This window comes from Aulonocara stuartgranti (genome assembly GCF_965226115.1).
Source record: "Aulonocara stuartgranti genome assembly, chromosome: 2".
NCBI classification, from domain to species: domain Eukaryota; kingdom Metazoa; phylum Chordata; class Actinopteri; order Cichliformes; family Cichlidae; genus Aulonocara; species Aulonocara stuartgranti.
In genome coordinates, this window is record NC_138940.1 from 18,514,152 (window position 1) to 18,540,237 (window position 26,086).

The 26,086-nt window shown below is 41.6% G+C and overlaps 2 protein-coding genes and 1 long non-coding RNA gene across 4 annotated transcripts in view; 2 read left to right on the top strand and 1 right to left on the bottom strand.

Moving 5' to 3' along the window:
• Positions 1–26,086, bottom strand: part of LOC309688152 (uncharacterized protein) — a 180,087-nt gene that overhangs the window by 125,268 nt on the left and 28,733 nt on the right. The window lies entirely within an intron of this gene.
• On the top strand, positions 1,714–4,480 carry LOC309689427. 2 transcript variants are annotated; one of them, XR_014271364.1, is made up of 4 exons: positions 1,714–1,753; positions 2,150–2,338; positions 2,709–2,801; positions 3,428–4,480. It is a non-coding gene; the product is annotated as an uncharacterized lncRNA (long non-coding RNA). The 2 variants fall into 2 exon arrangements; XR_014271365.1 differs by lacking the exon at positions 1,714–1,753 and adding an exon at positions 1,760–1,806.
• LOC309688065 (uncharacterized protein) lies at positions 12,938–18,908 on the top strand. The gene is made up of 5 exons (XM_082503495.1): positions 12,938–14,982; positions 15,780–15,887; positions 17,428–17,617; positions 18,455–18,707; positions 18,800–18,908. Exons 1-3 carry the CDS (start codon positions 14,125–14,127, stop codon positions 17,446–17,448), a joined length of 987 nt encoding a protein of 328 aa, XP_082359621.1. The 5' UTR covers positions 12,938–14,124; the 3' UTR covers positions 17,449–17,617; positions 18,455–18,707; positions 18,800–18,908.

Genomic DNA, 26,086 nt, shown 5'->3' on the forward strand with positions numbered 1-26,086 from the left:
AGTCTCTCTCGCTCCTTGGCAACATTTCAGTGAACAGATCCTAATTAGGTTTTTCATTGCAGTGGGAATATGGTTTATTGTAAATGGTGAAAGGCCTATTAGCACACGCAACACGAGGCACTGTGTGGCTAACAGTTACAAAACTCAACATTTAATCTGAAATATTTTTTCCTGTTAAACTTTTTTTGCTGTACTCTAAAGTTTTTCAGATTTTTCCAGGAGGCACTTTCACACATTTATGGGCATATTTCTTTTGGTGGCAGTCAGGACTGGACTGGGACAAAAAATTGGCCCGGGCATTTTGACTAGAGACCGGCCCACCAAAAATGTGATGTCATTCAGGGGTAAAACTGCAAAGGATTCTGGGAACTTGTGGCAAGAGGTACTAGCGCATGCAGGCGTTCAATTGAACTCAGTTACACAGTGATAAAAAGAAACACAAAAAATGGCAAGAAGCTGTTGTATTATTAACTGCAATAGCCGGTGTTGTGCCAAAAAGTGATTGTCTGGCAAAAACTGATTTCCGGTATTTGCCAAAAACTGATTGCTCGTATTTAAATTGCTATAAGTAACTTGTTGGGCTATAATATGTGAAACATATGTCAAATGCATCCCTCATGGATGACATAAAGTCATCTCTCCATCTTCATCTCTCTCTCCAGCTCTTTTATTTCTCTCTCTTGCTCCATCTCTCTCTGCTGCTCTTCTGTCTCCTCTGTCACAGACTTCTCCACTTTTGATGATAAATCAGCCTGGTGCAACATGTAAGGATTGGCACAATTTGTTAAGATTTTGAGGAGTTTGAGAAACTACCTTAAGCATAAAATAAAATTTACTATCAGTAACTTCATAGCACCCGCCCAGCAGTATATAAACTCCGTCATGCTAGCTAGTACGCAGTACCAGTTATTCTAAGCGACTGTAAAAAGTCAGCACAACGAAAACAAACTACAACTAAACTTGGTTTATATCTGACACAGATAGACAGCAGGTCATAACTTCTTACCTGAAGTTCAGTTCCTCTGCCACTATGACCGGCGGCCACCTCGGGTCTCTCCTCCTCTTGCCTCCCCTTTCCCTCATCCACCCTTCTGGCCTCCACCACTTGCTGATGTTGCTAAATCTGTGGAAGCTATGCCATAGCTACCGCCAAACAATTCAGTTATTTTTACACATTTGGCAGCGTCTGCCTGAAGGGCTTGTTTCTTTTTGGCCCTAATTTTTTCTGCACCTCCTTTCCTTTTTTTGTTCTCCATTTTCTTTAGTTTGTCTATAAGATTACTAAACAAGGGGGAGGGTGCATCCGACCTCCTCGGCTGTAATTGGTCCAGCCCAGAGTCGATCATGACCAATTGGCCAATCCAACACCTTTCATTATTTATACCCTTCCAAAAAAAAAATAAAAAAATTGATCGGCCCATAAAAACAAAAAATCGCCAGCGGCCCACCGGGCAAATGCCCGGTATGCCCGATGGCCAGTCCAGCTGTGGTGGCTGTAGAAAAAAACTGACCATGCTTTAATCAGCTACACTCAAAAAAGTGAAATTTGGTGGTTATTGCATTTACAAGACTCTAACATGTAATTTGAACACAATGAATTTATGTTTCTAAGGTGAACGTAATAAAATCATATAAGATCTACATGAAATTTACCAACTTAGCGCCTTTTAAATTTATTCTTGTTGATATGACATGATTCTAAACAACAAGAGGCAGGAAAGCACATGGTTTGCTTCGCGGTCATCTTGGAAAGGTAAGAGTGAATCTATCTTCATCCATCTTGATGAAAATACTTTTTGCACAAAGGTATCATTAGTTTGTCGATTCTTTTCAGTTCTATTTATTCACATTTGTTTTTTTGTTTTGTTTTTTAAAAAATATCTGTTTGTTTATGCCATTCTAGCTAGCTAACATGTTAGTGCAAGAATATAGCACAATGTCATGCTAGCATGATAGCCTAATATGAAAGACTTAGCTACTCCAAATATAGATATTGTTTATAACTTAACCTCTGCACATAAGCTAGTTTGGCTCTACCACAGAGACTGTTGTGATAAATTTACATTTTACGTGTGGGTTGTTGAAATTTGTAAGTTTGTAAGTTGCAACTGATGGACAGTGGTTTATTTAACAATTTATGTGTTTTTAGTACACTGAGGAGGAAAGACAAAACATGAACAGATAAGTTTTCCTGTTTTTTAATTTTTTTGAAATTAAATATTTTTCTACTTAACAAACTTGGAGACATGCAGTTCCCTCCTGTAAAGATAATACATGTTTAATCTTATCAGGTGGTGAAAGGTCTGGAGAGCTGGTAGGCCAGTTCATCAAATTCATGGTGAGCTAATATTTTTCTTAAAAATGATCACATTCCCATGTTAAAAATGTAATATATTCATTTGTAAGTGACATATAGTTTTGAGACCAAGAAAACATTGCATTCTGATTTTATGTACACATCATCTAAACTTTCTTGAATTGGGGGTATGGCATGATTAAATTAATACACAAATTACAAAACAATATTAAAATGACAGACTTGTCTAAAATGCATAAATACTATTTGAAAAGATTAAGACTGTAAAACAATAGCCTCTGTATTTCTCACAAATTCCTGGTAATTCAACTAAAAGTTCTTTAATCCCACTGCTAGGTCGTTGAGATGGATTTCCGTATATATTTGTTTTTTTCCCCCTCTGTGTATAAAGACTGATGCTGTTGAAATCAGAAGAGAATACATCGCCAAAGGTCTTTGCGTGTACCTGAATGAAGATCCTGAGAAGCTGGTGAAGGATTACCTGGTATGTTAACTTGCCTGTATCCTTAACTAAGGAGATGATCAAAGATAAGCTTGAACTACATACAAAAAGTTTCAGGGGATGGGGTTTTCCTATAAATTACCGGTGGCTGTAAAAAATACCTTTTAAAATAGGAAAAGTAAGAGCTTTAAGTTTCTCACTGGATACTACACACACCATTCTTGAGTGTTTTATACTATCATTATTATAATATCATTATAATAACCTCATTCATACAAGATTTTTATGTAACATTTACACTTCAATGGATGTATCAGGAGCAACTTGGGGTTCAGTATGTTACCCATTGATAGTTGTAGTATCAGATTAGAGAAGCCAGGGATTAAACCAGTAGACAACTTGCTCTACCTCCTGTGCCACAGTCACCCCTATCACAACTCAAGATTTTGAAAGACAGGACATTGTTGAGGTATTGAATGAACTTCTCTTGAGTCAGGAAAAATATCGGGCAGTCATTTTTGATTACATTTACATTATTATAAGGCTTGAATGAATAAAGCTTTTAGGTATTTTACATTAATGTAAAACAGATATTTACTTTTAAAACTGTTTGCAATGGACATTAGTGAGAAATCATTATCTTTTTTTTGTTTGTTTTATTGTCACAGGAAGTTGATAACAAGCATCGCCACTGCCATAGCAGAGACAGTCTTTGGAATCTGTGTCATTCGGTCAGAGGGTGTTGAGCCTGGCGATGACCCTCAGGATGTTGTGATTGTTCTAGAGGGGGTGGAAGTGATGGGTGAGTTGGGCAATGTAGTTTTGCAGTGACAATGTTGCTTGGTCTGGTCTATTCACTGAACCTGAGCTACCCTCTGGAACTCAGGTACACCTTTGAGGTCCTGCAGAAGATTCTTATGGAATTAGATGCACACGAACAATTCAACAGCACACAAAGTACAGGTTCTCAAAACACTATTTTCTCGTTGAGAAATGTTTCCATTACAACAGCTACACCATGTATCTGGATCATGAACCTAAAATAATTGCAGATATTTTCTTTTTTGAAAGTGCATCTGTTGACCTTCAAAGTAGTTGTATTGGTCATCGGAAAATCACCTGATTCAGCCATTCATTGTTGTTAAAAATTGTTTTAACAGGTTAACTTTCCACTTTGTCCACTACTTTTTTTTCTGTTATGTAACTTGTACTTGCATTTCATGTATTCTTTATACATTATGTGAAATTTGCTATAAATTCAATAAATTGGAGAAAACAAAAAGATGTGTATGACAAATTTTTATTTACCTTTTAGATGTAATAGTGAAATGTATGTTAACCAGACTCTAGACTTTGTTAAATGCTCCAAAAAATTACTCTTTAAATTAACTTAAAATAATCATGGAAAGAATTTCCACGTGATTAAATTGCTTTCTATTAGCATTAAAGACTTGTGTTGGAATAACTTAATTTGTATGAGTTGGTTCAACTCAATTAACTTAAGCTGGGACCAAATTTAGTAAATTAGTTGGAGAAAACCTACTGAATTGAGTTGGAACAAAACTCTTTAAGTTGGATCAACACTATTAAAATATATTGGATCAAAATGCAGTAAATACGTTGATTCATCAATCTTTAATTAAGTTGGTCCAACTTGAGTGCATTAAGTTGGAGTAACAGAATTTCATAATGCTAAAATAAAGCAATTTAATCGCGTGGAAATTCTTTCCATGATTTTTTTATGTTCATTTAAAGAGTTATTTTTTTGAGTGTACAGTTACATTCAGTAAGTTCTTTTTGTAGTACAGTTTATTACACCTGTCTTCATCTGACCATCATCTAGCAATGTTTCAAAGTGTTTTGGGTGATAAGTCTGACATTAGTGTGACACTAATGTCACATACCTTATATCTTGTATCAGGTAACCAATTAAGGGTAAAAAACAAAAATCTGCACTCGCCCCTGCAGGCGGTCTTTATCCTTCAAGCTCGGGTCCTCTCATTAAGTGAATAAGTGATCTGCTGTCGTATACTATAAAACTAGAGGATTTTGGAATGTAAACCAGAGCAAAAAAACCGAGAAAAGTTGATAGTCGGAGCGGAGCGGTCAGGAAGGTGTCTGGACGTGGCCGCGCCATCTTCGGCATTCTTGTTGTTTCTAGTATATATAGTTCTTGTTGTGATAGTATAAGAACTCTAGATCTTATATACAACAAAAACATGCAACCTTTTTGCAAACTCTGTAAAAGAATGAACAGGATATTTGGAATAAATATTGTTAATGTTATCATTTTTCATGGCATGTTGTTTCTATACTTTCTTCCACCCTTTCCCCCTTGTTTGTGTTCATGTCTTAGCCAATAAGTTAACACTTTGTTTTCTCTGTTCCTCTAATTGACACTGAACATTTCATGAAAAGCAACTGAACGAGTTCAGTCGAGCAGCACCTTTTATTACAGGGCCAGTGATGGAATAACATTGACTCAGTGCTTTTGTTCTCTCATCTTTCCTGTTTTTTTTTTTTATCTTAAAGAAACAGTGAGTTGTTGAGTAATCACACAGAGAGAGAATGCTTTGAGCTACAAAATGATACTCGTGAGTATTATTCTACAACAAATGTGGATACAAAAACAACAAATGTGTTTGATACACAAAGAAACCTGCAAACAGTCACCTAAACACAAAGTACAGTACAAATAGTCTTTGTATTGTTCATTTTTCCTAAAAAAAAAAAAGATTTAAAAATGTTATTTAATGTTATTCCTCTGATGGACTGGAAACATATCAACACTGTAAAAAACATGTAACAGAAGTTATCTTATAAATTTCTCCTGTTATTCTTGTTTATAATAATGCAGTTTATTTTCACCTGAAAACGCAGTAAAAATACACGCCTCAGTTTAGCATCATTTCACTGACATGAAATGTTTATTTAATAAATAAAAGATATAAAACCAGTTAAAGTTTAGATCTCAAATTTTATATGATTAGTAAAAAGGATGTTAAAATTACATTTCAGTTAATTCGTTAGCAGATTGTCCATTGATTTGTTTGTTACACATGTTAATTATTTATAGATATTATATTTACTAACTACATGTATTTGTTCAGGCGTTCCCTACACTTCTTCATGCATTATATGACTTCTACAGTACAGATGTCAGAGGGTGTATTTCCACTGTAAACATAAAACATGTTAAATAATTATGCTCGTCGTAGCTGCGGCTTTTCTGTGAAAACCCTATAAGATCATCAAGGACTGCACAAAAATGAGGCACATTACCAGTGTGCATGTTGTATTGGGGGTTGCAAGTCTTCTTTTGGGTTCAAACGTTTTATTTATTAACCATCACATTAACTTTCATCTTCTGTTTCACTCCAGGAGGCTTTGCATGGACCCTTTATGGAGCCCTTTATGGTGCTCACTCCCATGGACTCCATTTCTGAGTCTGTTTGGTCAGGAATGTGCATGAGATCGTTTTCTGGGACTGACAGTGTCTGTTCTGTTCCACCTTACACAAAGAAACAGACACTGGTCCTGTTTGATGCTTTTCTGCAGCCCTATCCTCCTCATGTAACACCAAACCTTTGTGCAGCTATACCTATGCATGTGCCATCGTGGTGGAAAACTACCTGTGCAACCTGAAAGCACTGCTTGTACTGTCTCATACTTACAGTAGTGATTGGAACAATAGTAAAAACTGTTTGTGTTTTTACAGTAAAGCTGAACTATACTGACTGAGACAAACTTAGCTACATGTGTCCAAACATCTCCAGGTGTCTGTATCACCAGAACAAATTTCCATAGTCACTGGGGCTCTGAGTTCAGGTCATTATGGGGGATTTTCCCAGTGCCCTAGGTGCTGGAATATTACTATTTAATATGGATATTTTATAGTTATTTTTTTGTACCCTGCACTTTTATCCACTGCCAGCTTACATAGGCTTGGCCCACCTGTGCGACCCAGTATCACAGCACAATGTGTAATAGACACGCCGGTCCACTGTGTCCGTCTGGCGCTTCTCCAAACTGAAATGGACTCACAACCTCTGCATGCATTTTCCAGCAGAGGGAGATAATATATTTAAAGCCAAGTTGGTAATTAGCAAAAACACATATACAGTAGATTCTGGCGTCATCCTTCATCACCTGAGATGATTTTGCTAGACAGCTAAAATTTATATACATATAAATATGTTAAAAATGTCTGTTTAAACACTTTCCCATGGTTATTTTCATGTTTGAAATCAAATAAATCCCTCTTCTGCTACTGCAAATTACTGCAAATTACTGCAACTTACTGTAACGTCTGCATGGTTGTCTATTTCATGTTTTGGAGAGGCAGAGGGTGACATGGAAGCGGTGCACCGGAGTGTCTATTGCACACTTTGATGTGATCCTGACCTGTGACCCTAGATGGATGGGTCATTTAAACATTTTACACTATTTTGCATTTGTCTAATTTCATGCTAAACGTCATATAAGCTGAGCTTAAAAATCTGAGTGAAAGGCTGCAAAACTGATAGCCAATGATATATCAGCATGATCTGGCGCTGGCTTCTTGTGATATCAGGTATGCCGTCAAGTGCCCCATAAATGTCCACTGGAGGTGAGGTCCAGTGACTGGAGAAAAGCCAGTTAAGGTTAGAAGTCCACGGACTTGTTTCAAGCATGTTCTGCTGAAGTGTGAGTCCTTCTTCACAAAGCTGTGCTGCATGTTGTCAAATGTAATGATATTTTCTGTGAGAGTTTCTATTACAGAGAAACTTTCATTATTTGATGTAGAAAAGGTATTTCCATCTGTAGACTACCAATGTTCTCCTCAACCCATGACAGATGTAACTCAGTGTGGAGTCACACCTCCAACTGCTGAATGAGTCTTTTTTAATTAAGCTGTCAGATAGAAATATATTGGCAAGCTTTGGGCATGTTTGTGAAACAGGAACTTATTTATTAATAGTGATTCATACTGATATTATCTGATATTTTGCTCTTGTCCATCACCTGCTGGAAAATCTATTTGATCCAAGAATTCATAACAAGATTTCTAAAATACTTCCTCTTATCTTTTTAGTTCTGTGTGTTCATTTTGTTTTAACATTTTTAACAACAAAAATCAAGATAATTAATTATAAAAGACTTGTAAAGTCATGTAAAAATCCATAATAGACTCAAAGAAAGTGCTCTGCTTTAATGTACTGATTCACTGCATCATTGGAGTAACAGTTTGCAACAGCAGCCACACAAATGTGCAAACAATGTGAGAGTGTCAGGAGTCAGATTTGGACCCAAGCCTCAGTCTATGGTCTGATCTTTCTAAGTACTGACCAGTGTTCTGCAGAGCACTTAAACAGATGAGTGATTTCTGCTCTCTGATATTTGCTCATATCCACAAGAACTTCTGATCTCAGCTTTACATGAAGGATGCAGGTCGAGAAATGAGGAGTTAACATGGTGAACTTTTCCCACAACAGTTATTTAATGGCAGCCTTTGTATATTGGGACAACTTTTAAAGCTGAATATATTAAATATGTGAGAATTATACTTGTGATGTGTAACTGTATGGAGCTTATACATAAAATATTTCCCCTTCTATTGTTTATCATCTTTAAATGTGACTATAACCACACTTGCATATATGCATGTTTACTGATGCCTGTCAAACACCTCATGCTTGGCTGTATTGCATCAGTTTTCTTTGGGTGTTTTTTTTTGAGGCTGTGTGTTTTTCTGAAGACTGTGTGTGTGTGTGTTTGTGTGTGTGTGTGTGTGTGTGTCCACTGTGAACAGGTCCATGTGTGATATATCAGCATGAGCCACCTGTTCTTGAAGCATTGCAGGGAGCGCAAGGTCTGGATCTGCATGAATCCTGGAGAGCTGACACCTGTCAGCCTGTCAGCTCGTCTGCTTAGCCGTCCTGTCCTGCACTGGAAAGCAGCTTCCAGCACTGATAACCCACAGACCATGTCTAACACTGACAGCTCCAGTGCCTTACATGGGGACATCGGGGAAAGACACTGACAACAGAAGAGCTCAAAAGATGCTTCAATTCAGATATCTTGTTGTGTTTGGGTCAAATACACTGTGAGAGAAAACTTGGTGAAAAGCTATTGTCCTCTGTCTGTGGGGAGGGTTATCTCCCAGGAGATATAAACCAGTCACAAGTATAGAGTCAAAGCTGAATGTGGGATTGAAATTAGATTTCACTCTAATAAAGACATCTGCCGTATAATGTGACGGTAATAGCATCCCAGCCTACACGTGAGGTCCATGGCCCCCTGGTGGCTGGTTGGAGTATAACGTAGGTCAACCATGCCTTGTAACCCAAACTCAAAAAGTACCTGGTGCAACATACATATATGTTTGCAAAATATTTGTATATAAATCAAACTCTGTTATTTTGAGGCTTTTGACACAAAATCGTTTACACATTGCTCAACCACTGGTTGCCAGGGAAACATGTATTCGCTGACTGGTGGCCTTGGGGTTGCTGGATTGTACTAACAGGAACCTCCTACTGGTTGATGTTGTTGCTTTATTTTTTCATGTTTGATAGTCTAACTTGATCACAGGCACTCACCCTCAAAGTAAAAATGTGTCGCAGTGCTGCAGGAGGCGTGTTTCATGCATGTCTCCTTTTCTGCTTTGTGTCGTACTTTCACAGTTTCACTTCAGCTTGGAGAGTAGCTGCCCTGTGTTTGTAGACAAGGCCAACGCTTCCACTCAAACTATGACCGCTGCAATATGTCAGTGACCAAAGCAGTCACAAAGAGGTTTTGATAACAGAGTGGCGATTGCACATTTTTCCATAGCAACAGGTGGTTGCCACTGACGGGTCTGTAGGCCTGTGTGACTTTAGCATATTATTCTCCAGGCAACTACCATTAACCTCCAACAACCTGTCAGGAGAGATTTTTCACTCATTACCAGTTGTTGCTAAACTGGCCTTTGTGACTGGGGCCATAGTCATGTGATCCGATGTTACCAACATGATTGTCACACATCCAAACTGGTTATCTATCTATCTATCTATCTATCTATCTATCTATCTATCTATCTATCTATCTATCGACCTGAGAACAGCTGAATGCATTTTCCCCTCTCAGGCTGGCTTTTTGGGTATGCTTTAGGTATTATACGCTTTACTTTTATTACTCTGTGTAAGTTATAATTTTATTGTATTTCATTACTTTGGCGGATTCAATCTTTTAGGTTTTATCTAGTATTCAATGTTTTGTTTTCTGACTCAAACTTATTGTTCATAAGGTCTTGTGCAAGGGTTTTGCTTTGTTTTTCAATGTGTTTGAATTCAAATGTACAGCAGCTATAGCCCAGCCGAGGAAGTTTAACCATCTTAAAGTCTGAGCCATCATCAGTGTCTACATAAGTCTAATTGCAATCTAAGGCAATCTAAATATGTAATTTTTCCAAGTCTTGGAAAACAGGAAATAATAACAATTATTGTTTGACACACAAGAAAAACTATTTACAAGCTTTCCAACAGATACAATTTTGTTTTTCACCAAATACAGGATGAGGAATGTACCTCAGTTTGAAAACAATGTGTCTTATAACGCAATAAGAAAAAACAAGACAAGGCTTGAATACACTGTTCATTTTTGCAAAGCCTTCATTTTTCAGAGTTTATATGAATGCTACATAAAAGTCTGTCTGCTTTTAAACTTGTTCGGCTTTCCACGTTAGTTAAATCAAAACCAAACATTTGACAAATCTTTCCTGCGACTTCAGAGAGGGTGAGCCAGTTTGGCTCAAACGCATGTCATGACAGTGTGAGTGATGTGCCTCTGGTGATGTCGTGCATCATCCACAGACAGCAAGATTTCACTGATTTACTGTGTGTATGTGTTCAAAGTCCACACCTGCTCACAGATTAGCTGTCATGACCGCACACACTTGTCTGCACTGCATAGCCCTGCTTTTTCAGTGTATACACACACACACACACACACACACACACACACACACACACACACACACACACACACACACACTCAAAGGGGCTACTGAGCCATGGCCCTGTGTCAAAAGTTTGTTAGCAGTGGGCAAAGATTCATATCACAAACACCAACACAAACATGCAAACACGGACCATCCGAGGCCATCACATCACATATTTAATTTGCATCTAAAAAGAGAATAACACTGAACACACTGAGTAGTTATATTAGCATGAACAAAATATTGTTTAAGAAGATTTATATGATTACGCCCTGAGATGTTAACACTCTGACGTTTGATTTCAAAAGCAAAGCCCGTACATGTCTGTCATGTCCTCTCTGTGCCACGGCTTTCCTGTCCTTTCTTCACTCTGTCTGTCAAATAAAGCTGAAAAGGGCTAACACAGGGCTATTTAGGTTCTACTATTATTGTAATATTTCAAATGAAATAGTCACTAAAATGTTTGTTTGTGAAAATGAGCGCAAAGTGCTCTGCACTCCTCAGGCTGCTTTTCACAGAACAGAGAGAAGCTTGAAGAGTTTCCTTCTCAGTTACATTACAGAGTAGAAATAGGAGAAAAAGCTAACCTTGCTTTCTCCACAGCTAGGATGAAAAAGGACACATCATTACTAACGTGTAAGTGTCTGTAAAACCACAAGTTTGCTTGCTTTTTCCTGTCTCTGTGCTATGTTAAGCTAGTCTGAAGTTTGCTTCCCAATCAAATAAAACTGTCCTCCTTCCCTGACTGTATTACACAGGATCACAGGCTTATACTTACACATCTGTCTGTTTTCTGTCAAAGCAAAAGGGCACATTATAATGATTAATTGAACTTTAGTGCAATGTTAGTACCCTCTTAGTGGCTTAAAATAATGTGCCCTGGCTTAATGTTAAAGCAAATAGCTGGCCTCACAGTTCATCATTCTGTGCTGGCTGCTTTTGGCTCTGCAACCCGTCTCAGCTGCAGCCTGGCAACACACTGAACAAACATGATTGGTGTGTGAAGCTCTGATTTGTGCCAGCCATCTCTAACGTGGTAGTCAGGAATTGTCTTGCAGGAGATGAAATGCCCCCCCTGGACCAGTTCCAGGAATATGAGCCTAATTTACAGCGATGAGCGAGCCAAGGCAAAAAGAAATTTGCTTTTTGGCACTTTTTCACCTGTATGTTCGTCTCAACTTTGCCCTTCAGTCTGGGTGTTTTCAAGGACAAGGAGGAAAGACAAAGATTCATCTGTGTCAAAATGATCATTATCATTATATATGCACACTGAAAAATATTCTATTTTATCTCTATATTTGTAATAACAGTCTCTTTTTCCACTTGCTGTTTTTTATTTTACAGGGATTTACAGAGTAAGCAGCACAGAGCTACTTTTCAACTCATCCCAAAATCCTCCCCCTGCTCGGTCAAACAGCTCTTACAAAGTCTGAGGTAAGTTTTCACCAGAGGATGGTGTGTCTGTTACGGAGTATAGCATGGTGGGAAAGGACGGAGAGAAACCCCCCCCCCCCCCCTAAGTTTTGTTGGTTTTGTTTTTGAGTTTGTTTTGGATTAATTGCATGTTTTTGTGTTTATTTACGGTTGTTGCACCTGTGTGGGAGGGGAGATTTTACTCTAGCCCAGCTGCCAGTGAGGCGGAGTTGAATACAGGGAGCGGCTGATTGGAGTTCCTCTTTATAAAGGGGAGAGGAAGCAGGAAGTGTGGTTGTTGTTTTTAGTAGGACCTCGGTGAAGCAGGAGAGCCCCGGAGATCCTGGACAAAGTGTGTGCATTTTTAATAGAAAGGATTTTTTTTTAGCCTGGCCTGGTTTTTGCTTTTAACGAAACGGAGGACGTGGAAAGGAGGACGTATTCCTATGGAGCTGTGAGAGGACGTGCTGGAAAAGAGAGGACGTGCTGGAAAAAAAGGGACGTGTTGGAAAAGAGGAAAACGAGCACTAGACTGGAGACCTCCTGCGCCCCGATAAGAAGAACTGGACCAGCTCGGGGAAGTTTAACTGCCGGGAGGTAATGTGGAGACCCAGCCTCGAACAAAGTTAAAGCCTGAAACGGTGGGTGGCAAACCTGTTTTAGGGAGCTGCAGGATTGATACGTGTTGGTTGCGTGTTCGTGCAGTGACCCTCTCTCCCCTGTTTGTAACTAGGCGAAGAACTCGGACCGCGGTGGTCTTTGGGCTTTGGATCCCTGGCCGGGGTTGTCTTCAGCCGGTAGTTTGCCTAGAGGAAGAACAAATAAATTTTGTGTAACCCATTGCAGTGTGTGCGTGGTGGTTTGTTGCTGGTCCCTACTAGAATTCCTATTCTTTTTGCACGGAGGCTCTCTTAACAGACCTCCCGTAACATTTGGCGTTTGTCGACAGGATTTGTGACCAGTATACAAACCTACCTGCCTTAGACTGATTAATATGGCGGATGAGTTATCTGAAACCAGGAATATGGCGTCACCATTTTTTATCGGTGCGCCCTGGGTACCAAAATTTTGTGGGCTTAATACGAATTATGAAGATTGGGAGAGTCAAATTAGCGCAATGCTCCGTGCTCAAAAGTGGTCGATAGAACAGCAATGTGATTTTGTATTGAGTGCATTAGGAGGAGAATCACGACGTGAAATTCTTATTCTGGAACAAGCGGAGCGGGATACGCCAGATAAAATCTTTCTTCAGCTTAAAGAACTGTATGGGGACAAAACAGCCGTGGGTACCCTGCGTGCCATGTTTTATGAATGTAGACAAAGGACAGAAGAGCCTATTAGAAAGTTCACGTTACGCTTAAGGGAGTTGGGCCATCGCCTGCAGACAAAAGAGCCACAAGGGTTTCGGCGGGCTGACCTGCACCTGCGTGATCAGTTTGTCTTGGGTCTTAGGGAGGGTGAGATACAGCGTGATCTGCGGCGTTTATTAAGGCACGATCCTGACCTCTCATTTGAACAGGTGCGTAAAGAGGCTCTGCAATTGGAAGCGGATGCGCTGTATGGCGTACATGAGGACTCCGCTTGTGCTGTAGTAAGAGGGGATTTAAAGTGGCAGGATACTCTGAATTGGAGAGATAAGTTTAAAGTGGAGATCCTTGCAGAAATGAAGGAGCAAATTATGGATCTCAAAAATACTCTTCAGGAGGAGCTGAGGGAATTTGTCCGACCAGCACCAATGCCACGGACGTTTTCAGCTCCTAGAGGTGAGCGAGAAAGGTGGAACCTTAGTTCCCCTCAATATAGGGGAGGTGTTGAAGTGTCCGAGCCACCCCCGGTGACAAAGCAAACCCCACGGTTAGTGGAGCGACCACGGCACAAGTGGGATGAGCATGGGCAGCCTATTTGTAGTAGGTGTGGAGTTAGTGGACACATGGCAAGAGAGTGTCGGGGCACTTCATCTCAGATGGCTTTAAACGAGTAAATCCAGTCGCTATGGGCCAGGTGATTGGAAAGGATGATAGTGGTCCAACTCAGTTAAACCACCCTCAATTTTTAGGGGCATGCCGTCAAGTAGAAGTATTCATTGATGGTAAAGAAGTGACATTTTTGCTGGATACTGGGTCTAATGTAACATTAATGCCACAAGCCTGTTTTAGGAGATTGTTTGGTGAACAGGAGCCGGGGAAAGAGAGTGATCTTAATTGGCTAAAGCTGAAGGCCGCGAATGGATTGGCTATTCCTTACGTGGGCTATGTGTTAGCTGAAGTACAGGTGGGAGACATTACCCTGAAAGATATGGGAATTGTGATTTCAAAGGACGACCCCAATAATTCTAATGCATTACCTATATTAGGTATGAACATCATCGTTCCATGTTGGGATGTGTTTTTTTTGAAACCTCAGACGCAGACCCAGACCTGGCCTGTTGGCTCGACTGTAGACGCTCAACAAGCGTGGGCATCTGCTTTTCAGGACTGTCAAAGAATTCAGGCAGCTGTCCCCGTACCACAAGTAGGGACCCTGCGACCCGCTTACCGCCACCCGGTGAAGATCCCTGAGCACAGTGAGCAGGTGATTTGGGCTAGGGCCCCACAGACACTGAGGAAAGGACAATGTATCTTGGTGGAGCCATTGGAAGGGCCTAGTACAGTTGCCGTTGCTCGATCGCAAGGAACTGTCTATAGAGGCCGGGTCCCCATCAAAGTAAGGAATCTCAATCCTTTTCCTATTACGTTACGACGTTATGAGGCCCTGGCTACATTCTCCACGGAAAATGTCGACATTCAGGAACCTTTTGAAGTCACGTTTGAGCAAACCAGGCCAGGCATCGTTGAAGTGGGCGTATCCCAGGTGAGCTCGGAACCATCTGGTAAAGCTCCTCACATTGAAGTTATGACACAAGGGCGGTCGAATCTATCTATGGAGGAGCAGGAAAAGTTAAATGGTCTCTTGAGGAAGTGGGGCGATGTGTTTGCTGCCGACGAAGAGGATTATGGCCACACAGATGTAATTACGCACTCTATTCCGACAGGTATGGCACCTCCTATTAGAGAGCGGTATAGGCCAATCCCCCCTAAAATGTATCAGGAAGTGCGAGAATTGCTGAATAATATGATTCGATCAGGGGTGGTGCGAGAGAGTACAAGTCCCTGGGCAGCACCCATTGTCCTGGTAAGGAAAAAGAATGGGGAATTGAGATTTTGTGTGGATTACCGCAAGTTGAATGCAGTGACACATAAAGACGCCCATCCATTACCTAGAATTGAAGAGACCTTGACGATGCTGACTAAATCAAAATACTACTCCACCCTTGATCTAGCAAGTGGGTATTGGCAAGTGAAAGTTTCTGAAGCTGACAGGGAAAAAACTGCATTTTGTACTCCTTTTGGCTTGTATGAGTTTGAAAGAATGCCTTTTGGATTGTGTAATGCTCCAGCAACATTTCAAATGTTGATGCAGAGTTGTTTGGGAAGTCAAATCACAGAGTCACAGAGTCAAATCACAGAGTCCGCTTTTGTCTAGTTTTGTCTGATGTGATAGTATATTCACCGGATTTTGACAGCCACCTAGAACATCTGCAGGCAGTGTTTGCAAGATTGAAGAGCTATGGGCTGAAGTTGCGACCTGATAAATGTGTTCTTTTCCAGCAACAGGTGAAGTTCCTGGGTCACCTGGTGAACAGTGAGGGTGTGGCTCCGGACCCTGATAAGATTGCCGCTGTACAGAAGTGGCCGGCCCTGCAGACTATTCATCAGGTGCGTTCCTTCTTGGGCTTTGCCGGTTATTATCGGCAGTTCATTGCAGGGTTTGCGGGTGTTGCTAGGCCTCTTAACTCGCTGCTAGTGGGAGTACCGAAGAATAAAAAACAGAATATCCCCATAAATTGGGATGAGGATTGTCAGCAGTCCTTTGATCTTCTGAAGCAGAAATTGCTCGAGGCTCCTATTTTAGCTTTTGCTGATTTCAGATTACCCTTCCGGCTTTATACGGATGCCAGTAAAGTGGGCCTTGGTGCAGTACTGTCTCAAGTACAAGATGGGAAGGAATGTGTGATAGCCTATGCTAGCAGAAGCTTAGCACCCGCCGAAAGGGATGATGCAAACTATAGCTCCTTTAAACTGGAGCTGCTCGCTTTGAAGTGGGCGGTGACTGAGAAATTTAAAGATTATCTATGGGGGTCTCTGTTCACAGTTTATACTGATAATAATCCATTGGTCCATTTATCGACTGCAAAAGTGGGCGCAGTGGAACAACGGTGGGTAGCCCAGCTCGCAAATTATCAATTTGATATTAAGTATCGGCCTGGCCAGGAAAATGTGAATGCTGATGTTCTGTCTAGAATGCCATTGCAGGTGCAACCCCAGGATTTGGTGCCTCCACAGAGGGTGGACGAAAAAGCATGGGTTCAGGCTGTGAACATCGATTGGGATCCAGGATGCTGGCAAGGCTTACAAGAGCAGGACCCCACGCTGCATAGAGTGAGATACTACATGGCCCGAGGAAAGATGCCATCTGGGGAGGAAAGACGCCAGGAGCCTACTGCAGTCTTAAACTACATGAAACAATGGTCACGGCTGGAGTTGTTGGAGGGTGTTCTGGTCCGCAGGGGGGTGGATTCCAACACCTGTGAGGCGTACTACCAAATCCTTGTTCCTTTGGAGGAACAGCAACCAACATGGAAGGCTTTCCATGAAAGGAATGGTCATTTGGGGGTGGCAAAGACACTTTCGATGCTGCGCCGTAGTTTTTATTGGCTTCAAATGGAGAAGAGAGTGCGGGACTGGACAACATCCTGTGAACGGTGTGTACGTCATAAAGGTCGTGGTGACGGTCAGGCCCCACTTAGTCCTGTTCTTACACACGCACCTCTCCAAACCGTGGCAGTTGATTTCCTGACATTAGGTAGACCGGCAGACTCATACCAGTACATTTTGGTCGCCACTGATTTGTTTACAAAGTATGCTTGGGCAATACCTACCAGGGACCAGACCGCTGCAACTACAGCGAAGATGTTGTTGAAACATATTATTCAGCCAATTGGATGCCCAGAACAACTGCACTCGGATCAAGGTGCTAATTTCGAGTCCGCCCTCATAAAGGAGCTCTGTCAGTATTATAATTGTCGGAAAAGTCGAACTACTGCCTATCATCCTCAGGGAAATGGGGCCTGTGAACGTTTCAATCAGACATTAATAAATATGCTGTCCACCCTAGAGGAAGAGAGGCGGACTCGGTGGGTACAATGTTTGCCCGAACTGCTCCAGGCTTATAATAACTCTGTCCATGCGTCTACAGGTTACACCCCCCATTACCTGATGTTTGGATGGAATGCTCGTCTGCCAGGCGAGCTGTTTATGGGGACGAAGAGACCCATGGAGTCAACCACGACGCAGGAGTGGGTGAGGAGACATCATGAGCGCTTGAGGCTGGCATACCAGATGGTGGAAAAGAGCAGCCAGAAGGCTGCAGGCCGGATGAAGGACAGGTATGATGTTGGGGCTAGGGCAGCACCATTGCTCCCGGGGGAAAGGGTTCTAGTCCATACGACAAGAAGGGACGGACAGGGTAAACTGGCAGCACACTGGGAGGAAGAGATCCAAATTGTAGTTGGCCAGCCAAACCCTATGAACCCAGTCTACAGGGTTCGGCCAGAAGGTAAAGATGGGCCTGTTAGAGTGGTCCATCGTAATCGCCTGCGCATATGTACTTTCTTGCCTTCCGTCAATGATAAAACAGGAGGTGGCGCCTTAGAACCAGGAACGGCAGCTGCGCATGATATAGCGACAGCCTCAGACCAGTGGTTACTTCTATGGAGTATGGCACAGCAGATGCCAGGGCCAGGTCACTATCCGTCCTCCAACAAGTCCGCCCCTGCAACTCAGGAGGGTTTAAGGAGATCTGCCCGTGAAAATCTCGGGAAGCCCCCACCTCGATATACTTAGTAGAGTGCCCGAGGACGGGCTAGGAAAAAGTTGGGGTGGGTGTTACGGAGTATAGCATGGTGGGAAAGGACGGAGAGAAACCCCCCCCCCCCCCCCTAAGTTTTGTTGGTTTTGTTTTTGAGTTTGTTTTGGATTAATTGCATGTTTTTGTGTTTATTTACGGTTGTTGCACCTGTGTGGGAGGGGAGATTTTACTCTAGCCCAGCTGCCAGTGAGGCGGAGTTGAATACAGGGAGCGGCTGATTGGAGTTCCTCTTTATAAAGGGGAGAGGAAGCAGGAAGTGTGGTTGTTGTTTTTAGTAGGACCTCGGTGAAGCAGGAGAGCCCCGGAGATCCAGGACAAAGTGTGCGCATTTTTAATAGAAAGGATTTTTTTTTAGCCTGGCCTGGTTTTTGCTTTTAACGAAACGGAGGACGTGGAAAGGAGGACGTATTCCTATGGAGCTGTGAGAGGACGTGCTGGAAAAGAGAGGACGTGCTGGAAAAAAAGGGACGTGTTGGAAAAGAGGAAAACGAGCACTAGACTGGAGACCTCCTGCGCCCCGATAAGAAGAACTGGACCAGCTCGGGGAAGTTTAACTGCCGGGAGGTAATGTGGAGACCCAGCCTCGAACAAAGTTAAAGCCTGAAAAGGTGGGTGGCAAACCTGTTTTAGGGAGCTGCAGGATTGATACGTGTTGGTTGCGTGTTCGTGCAGTGACCCTCTCTCCCCTGTTTGTAACTAGGCGAAGAACTCGGACCGCGGTGGTCTTTGGGCTTTGGATCCCTGGCCGGGGTTGTCTTCAGCCGGTAGTTTGCCTAGAGGAAGAACAAATAAATTTTGTGTAACCCATTGCAGTGTGTGCGTGGTGGTTTGTTGCTGGTCCCTACTAGAATTCCTATTCTTTTTGCACGGAGGCTCTCTTAACAGACCTCCCGTAACATGTCAGGTGGTTAACATCAGTTTACTCCAAAGTCCTTCTCCTTCACAACTATCTTAACCTCATGGAAAACTAACAAAATCATTCAAACTATTCTGTGAACCACATTTTGACTGGTGTGATGTTACTGGTTTGTAATTCCTGTCTTCTCTTATATGTGTCTGCTGCAGATCATTGCAGCTGTTCCACCATGGATGTCTGACTCACAGTCTCCTCTCAGAAGGTGATGTTGACATGTGTGTGATATGAAGCCAGGTGAGCATGGCAGGCTCTAACCTGAGGTCCTACTAATTGCTGATTGTTGCAGCACAGGTAACTTTGATTTATGCACCTGGAGCAGAGCTGATTGCAGATAACAAATTAGACACATAACAAAAGACCCGATACATACAAACAATTTAATTTCTACAGAAGCAGAATATTATGGAGAAGCTAACATTTATTTTTGGCTAATGTTTCTTATTTACACAAAAATAAAGAAATCTATGAAAAAGATTGATGAAACCCGCCTATCAGTAATATCTCGCCCGCTCCAGCTCATAATGTAGCATTCATATCAAAATGTGTTCAAAGAAGCAGCTCAGCACCATTGTTGTTTAACGTTAACGTCAAAGTGATATCCAAAGTGTTTCTGGTGGTGTATGAATGTATCGGTGGTCCCAAACGGCACATTCACTAAATTATCATCATTTTACAGAGATGAGATGGTTTATTTTGACAGTTACACGTCTTAATAAATCGTTGCACCCATAGAGCCCCCATAGAGGTAATGCTTCCTCACCCATTTGCTCAAGAATGAGCAAATATACATTATTTTAAAGGTCGGACAGTTTGAACAAATTTTTCTGCCATTCAGGTCTCAAAGTGTTCATTATGGGCATGAAACAGGGACTTTGTGCACTTTCAGTAGAACCCAATTAACAGTCCCCCCAGCACATCAAGGCAGGTTAAAGCGAGCGCCCTGGAGAATCAGAAAGTGTTTAACTAACAATGTGACCCTGGTCTGTTGGCCATAAGGTTTTCAAAGCAGTTAGAGTTGTCACCTGTCAGGGGACGGAGCACCCGCTACGCCAGCATCTGTCCCTCTGACACACACCACCACACACAAAGAGAATGACTGTTCCTGGACAGAAATACAGATGCTCGCGCCCTCAGTCTCTACCACGGAGCATCTGTCCTTTCTTGTCCGTGGTGTTAGAGTCCACGGCCTCTAAAGTGCTGCAGCAGATGGGAGCTGATTCCCCAGCTCACCTTCTGACACTCCTCCTGTGTACTCGTTTACCCTCCAGGCACCTTTGCCTACATTAGCATGCAATTACTGCGAATTATTTCAACCTTTGAGGCAGACGCATTAAAAAGGGAAAACAGCTCTTCCTGTTGTATCAAGGTTAGCTGGCAGGTTCTGTTTTTCTGTCATTGTAAAAAAACACTAACTTTACCATTTCCTTGCTAATCTGAAGGATCTGTTTGCTGAACTGTCACCAAGTTTTGGAATGAATAATGCAAGGACTAACTTTGACCTGTTCGGCTGTCAGTTTACTGGTTTGATATCCATGTTAGTTTAAAACCAGTAAAACCAGCCATTGTTACGTTAACAAAAGAGACAAAAATATAAATCTTTCAATAGAATAACACATTCAAGAAATATATCAGTAACAGCTAAACTAATTCAAAAATCACTTTTAAATCACCCTTAAATAACTTTTAAAATAATGCAATTTTATGCAACATTAGTTGAGATATTTGCATCCTGGCTGAAACTGCGGCATGATGACCACTGCTGCTGTCTTTCAAATGAAATGGCAAATTTAGTAAGACATCAACTAACGAACTCAATAACAACCTCTGACGGGAGGCTGACTCTAAAAGTAAGTTTTTACAGCTGAAATAAACCAAAATGCAAGGCTGCTGTCGAGAAACATGCACGTAAAGTACAGAACTGCTCCTGACATTACCATCTATGGACAAAACAATGAAACTATTGTGGTAGACAACTGGAGGGCATCACCACTTTTAAAATGGTATTAAAATCCCGTCGTCTTCGACCTTTTCTAAAATAAAGATATTGATCAAATCCTGAATTTTGGGGTGTGTGGAATCGATAGAAAGAAATTATGATCACTTTTACCCAGAATGTCATTTTGACCCCAGACAAATGAATGTAAAGCCACCCCGGGTTGCCTAGCAACACAGTTGTTTAAACACGTGTTTACATGACGGCTGCTTTAACATGAAGCGCACCGTGCTACAGTGATCGATACCTAGGGGAATGTAAGGTCATTAGTTATGTTCTTATTTTTATATCCTTTATGAGTTTATTCTGATGTGTAGTTTAACTAAGCAATCTCTAACAAAATCATCTAAAGAATTTATAAAAATTCATAAAACCCTTTAAAATGAATCTTGGATACTTGTTTTAATAATACACATACAAATACATGAAAGTTTACAGCTGAACTACTTGAAGAACTTTACTGCGCTTTGTAATTCTTGGTTACATCCTACAAACAAAACTGCTTTCAAACATTAAATAGATTCAGTGCATGTTTTTCAGTGTTAACCATCAAAAAATGTGACTCTTTTTTTACAACTTTACACTAGAGAAGGACGCAGCGATGCTCTGATAAATACTCTTTTCCTCTTGTACTGCGTGTCCCTCTCGAAGTTCCTGTGAAAAATATGGTTTCATCAAAGTTTTCTCCTAAAACACAAAACTTCCACTGCATGAAGGAGGGGCAGGAGGCAGGGCAGGGTTATCCTGCTCTGACTCAGGAGTCACTTTCAAAGTTTTCTGCCAGCCTTAAAAAACTCCTGCTTTGCTTTTTTCCTTTATACAATCTACATGGGAGGCGTGGCTAATTATCTGTCATAATAGCATTTAAATCACTTGCTTAAAGTTAGTTGCTGAGTCACACTATTAATATGCAGACATTAATTCTGGGATTTTATTAACATAATGTTTATCTTCTGCTGTCTAGTGGTGGCTTATTTTCTTTGTTTTTTATTTTTATGAGCATTTGACATTTACTATCACTTTGGTATTTTTTTTTTTTTTTTTTTTTTTTTTACAACTTTATTTATAGTTTTCCAACAAAACAGTCCAGAATTTCTTACAAAAGTTGCGAACCCTACCCCCCACCCCCATCCAGGTGGCATCCCCACAACCAGGAAGCACAATACACACAACACAAAAAAAAAAAAAAAAAAAAAAGGGGAGAAACACTCAAACCAATCTGTGACAGTCATTATAGCACCAACAGCCGGACCCCGGCACATGAGAGAAGAAACAAAGAAGAAAAAGGGAATAAAGAAATCCCAACAGTCAAAGTACGGGCATTGAGGAGACTATGGACAGCAGTCCGAGAAGAGAGCAAGAGCATAAATTACCAACAAGTAAAGAACAATAAATCAGGCAAAAGACAGACTCTTGACATGAGTTATGAACCGTGACCAGGTTTTGTCATATTTACTCTCCAAGCCGCGCACGGTATACCTAATTTTTTCCAGAGCTAATCCCAACATCACCTCTCTAATCCAATGGACGTAGGAAGGAGGGTTCGACGCCTTCCAGCTCAGCAGTATCAGACGGCGGGCATGCAACGAGGCAAAGGCTATTGCGTTTTTGTGGAGGGGAGAGAGTCTCAGCTCTTCCCGAGGTACACCGAAGATAGCTATCAAAGAGTCAGGCCGCAGTGTTTCACCCGATATAGCTGACAGTGATTGAAAAATTGATGTCCAGAAACCATACAGGGAGGGACATGACCAAAACATGTGCCCCAAAGAAACAGGAGAGTAATCACATCTAGGACAATTCGGTGCAACATCAGGGTACAGTTTAGACAGTCTGTCATTAGAATAGTGGAGCCTGTGGACGACCTTAAATTGAATCAGGCCATGTCTAATACAGAGAGAAGACGTATGTATACGCTGTATGGCTTTCTTCCAGATGTCTTCTGACATGAGTTCTCCAACCTCCCCTTCCCACGCCGCCTTAGGTTTGTCCCATGTATGAGGGCAGCTTTCAAGAATCAATGCATAAATCTTCGATATTGCTCTTTTAGTGGGCTGACTCACATTAAGAACTAGATACAGTAGGTCCTTAGAGGGCAGAGACGGGTACCCTGGGAGAAATTTAGAGGCAAAACTCCGAGCCTGAAGGTATCTGAAGTAGTGAGACTTTGGTAAGTTATGGTCTTCACACAAATATTTAAATGAGACAAAGCCATCCTCAGTGAAGAGATCTTGAAAGAAAACCAGACCGTTTCTGTGCCAGACTGCAAATGAATGATCTATTTGAGATGGTGTAAAAAGATGGTTGAACATTATCGGAGAAAAGCTACAAGTATTTGTCAAGTTAAAATGTTTCCTGAATTGACCCCAGATCTTAATTGAATTTTGAACCACCAAATTGGAGTTCAGCCCAGATGCTTTGACATTCAGTGGGAGAGGGGCAGTTAAGATCGAAATCGGAGAGATTGGGAGTGTAGCTCTCAGTTCCATATCTGCCCAGACTGGACCCTCCCCATCCGCAAACATGGTTATCCAATATGTCAGCTTGACAATGTTAGCAGCCCAATAATAGAATAAGAAATTAGGTAAGCCCAAACCACCATCAGCTTTAGCTCTCTCCAGGCTTGCTCTCCTTATGCGTGCAGGTTTTTTGTTCCATATGAACAAAGAGACAAAGCGATCCAGCTGGGCAAAATAGGATTTGGGGAGAAAGATGGGGATCATTTGGAATAGATAAAGAAACCTGGGCATTACAGTCATCTTCACCACATTTATCCGTCCTGCCAGCGAAAGTGGAAGTTTTGACCACCTACCCAGATCAGATTTAGTACTGTCCAGAATAGACCTGTAGTTATACTGGAAAATAGTCTTAATCGAGCCAGCTATTTCCAGTCCCAAATATGTGAATTTGTCATTTTCAATTTTAAAAGGCAAATCGTCATAAGTGGTCTGTTTTGCCAGATTGTTCAATGGAAACAGTAAAGATTTTGATAAATTAACCTTATACCCCGATATGTTGCTGAACTCCCGCAGCCAGCGGAAAAGGTGGGGCATACTCCCAATTGGGTCTGATATCTGCAAAAGGAGATCATCAGCATAAAGCAGAGTTTTATGAGTTACCTCACCCCTGGATATACCTTTAATCCTCTCATCAGATCTGATAGCAATTGCCAGCGGTTCGATCGCAATGTCAAACAGGAAGGGTGACAGGCAACAGCCCTGCCTCGTCCCCCTGTAGAGCGAAAAATATTCCGAAATCAGACCATTTGTCCTGACTGCAGCCATAGGCGTTGAATATAGGACTTTAATCCATCTACAAAAAGTAGGTCCCATGCCGAATTTCTCCAGAACTGTGAAAAGGTAGGACCATTCGATTCTATCAAACGCCTTTTCAGCGTCAAGGCTCAGAATAACTTCCGGTTGTATTGTCGAATGGGGGGAGAATACCACATTAAACAGTCGTCTCACATTAAAAAATGACTGCCGTCCGGGAATGAAGCCCGTTTGGTCCTCATTAATAATGGTGGAAATAATAGGGTCCAACCGTAGTGCAAGAGTTTTGGTTAAAATCTTATAGTCACAGCACAAAAGACTTATTGGCCTGTATGAGCTACACTGTACAGGATCTTTATCTTTCTTTAGTAAGACTGAGATCGTGGCCTGGGTAAGCGTCTGCGGCAGATTGCCAGTAGCAAAAGATTTAGCATAAACTGATTCTAAAATAGGTGTGAGCTTCGAAGAGAATTCCTTGTAAAACTCCATGGGGAAACCGTCCGGACCTGGCGACCTTCCAGTCTGAGATAATTTAATAGCGTTCGTTATCTCTTCAATCGACAACGGCTGTTCCAAAGGCGACTGAGCGTCCGGAGAGAGCTTGGGAAGATCCAGCGAGTCAAGAAACGAGTAGATCTCGGATGAATTACTGCCCACCTCTGATTGATATAGGGTAGAGTAAAAATATTTGAACTGGTCATTAATGACTCGGGGGTCGTCAGATATCGAATCAGCACCTATTTCAATTCCCGAAATCACGCGCTCAGCTGACCGCTGTTTGAGCTGAAGTGCAAGGAGCCTCCCCGCTTTATCTCCATGCTCATAATATACCTGCCTGGATTTAAAAATATTTCTTTCGGCTCTCCATGTCATAAGCGTGTCAAATTCAGTTTGCAACAGTAATTTCTCCTTAAAAAGATCTGGCGTAGGTGAAAGAGCGTAACGCCTATCCATATCCGCAATCTTGTCAGCCAGTTCTTTAAGTCGTTTAGAGCGCTCCTTGTCTCTGTGTGCCACATAAGAAATAACTTGGCCCCTAATATAGGCTTTCATAGACTCCCACAAGACTCCCCTCGACACATCCTGGGTGTCATTAATTTCTAGAAAGAAGTCAATCTGATTGCTGAGAAACGTTTTAAAGCGTTCACATAAAAGTAATAGGGGGTCTAGCCGCCACGTTCGTTGGGGCGCTACATTACCTGGAAAAACCAGACCCATCTGCACAGGGCTATGATCTGACAACACTATACTGTGGTATTTGGTGCTGGAAATTAAGGGAAGTAGCTGGTTATCGACAATGAAGTAATCAATCCTGGAGTAACTATGATGTACAGGGGAAAAAAAGGAAAATTGCTTCGTAGATGGGTTTGTTGCACGCCAAGGGTCTGATAAGCCGTAAGAACGAAGTAGGGAATTAATAGCCACTGCTGCTGACGAGAGGGTGTTGCTCGACCTTACGCTTGATCGGTCCAGCTGGGGAGAAAGGACACAATTAAAGTCTCCACCTAGAATTAGTTTATAGGAGACAAGGTCTGGGAGAGTCGAAAAAAAATTAAGAAAGAACTGTGCGTTGTCCCAGTTAGGTCCATAAATATTAGCCAGTATTAGTGGTGTGTTAAACAACTTGCCCACTACAACAACATATCTGCCATTAGGATCTGATATCACTTCAGAGTGTTCAAATGGAACCCCCTTCCTAATTAAGATTGCTGTTCCCCTGGCTTTGTAGTTAAAACGTGAATGATATATTTGTCCAATCCACTTACAACCTAATCTTTTTTGGGAGTTAGTATTTAAGTGTGTCTCCTG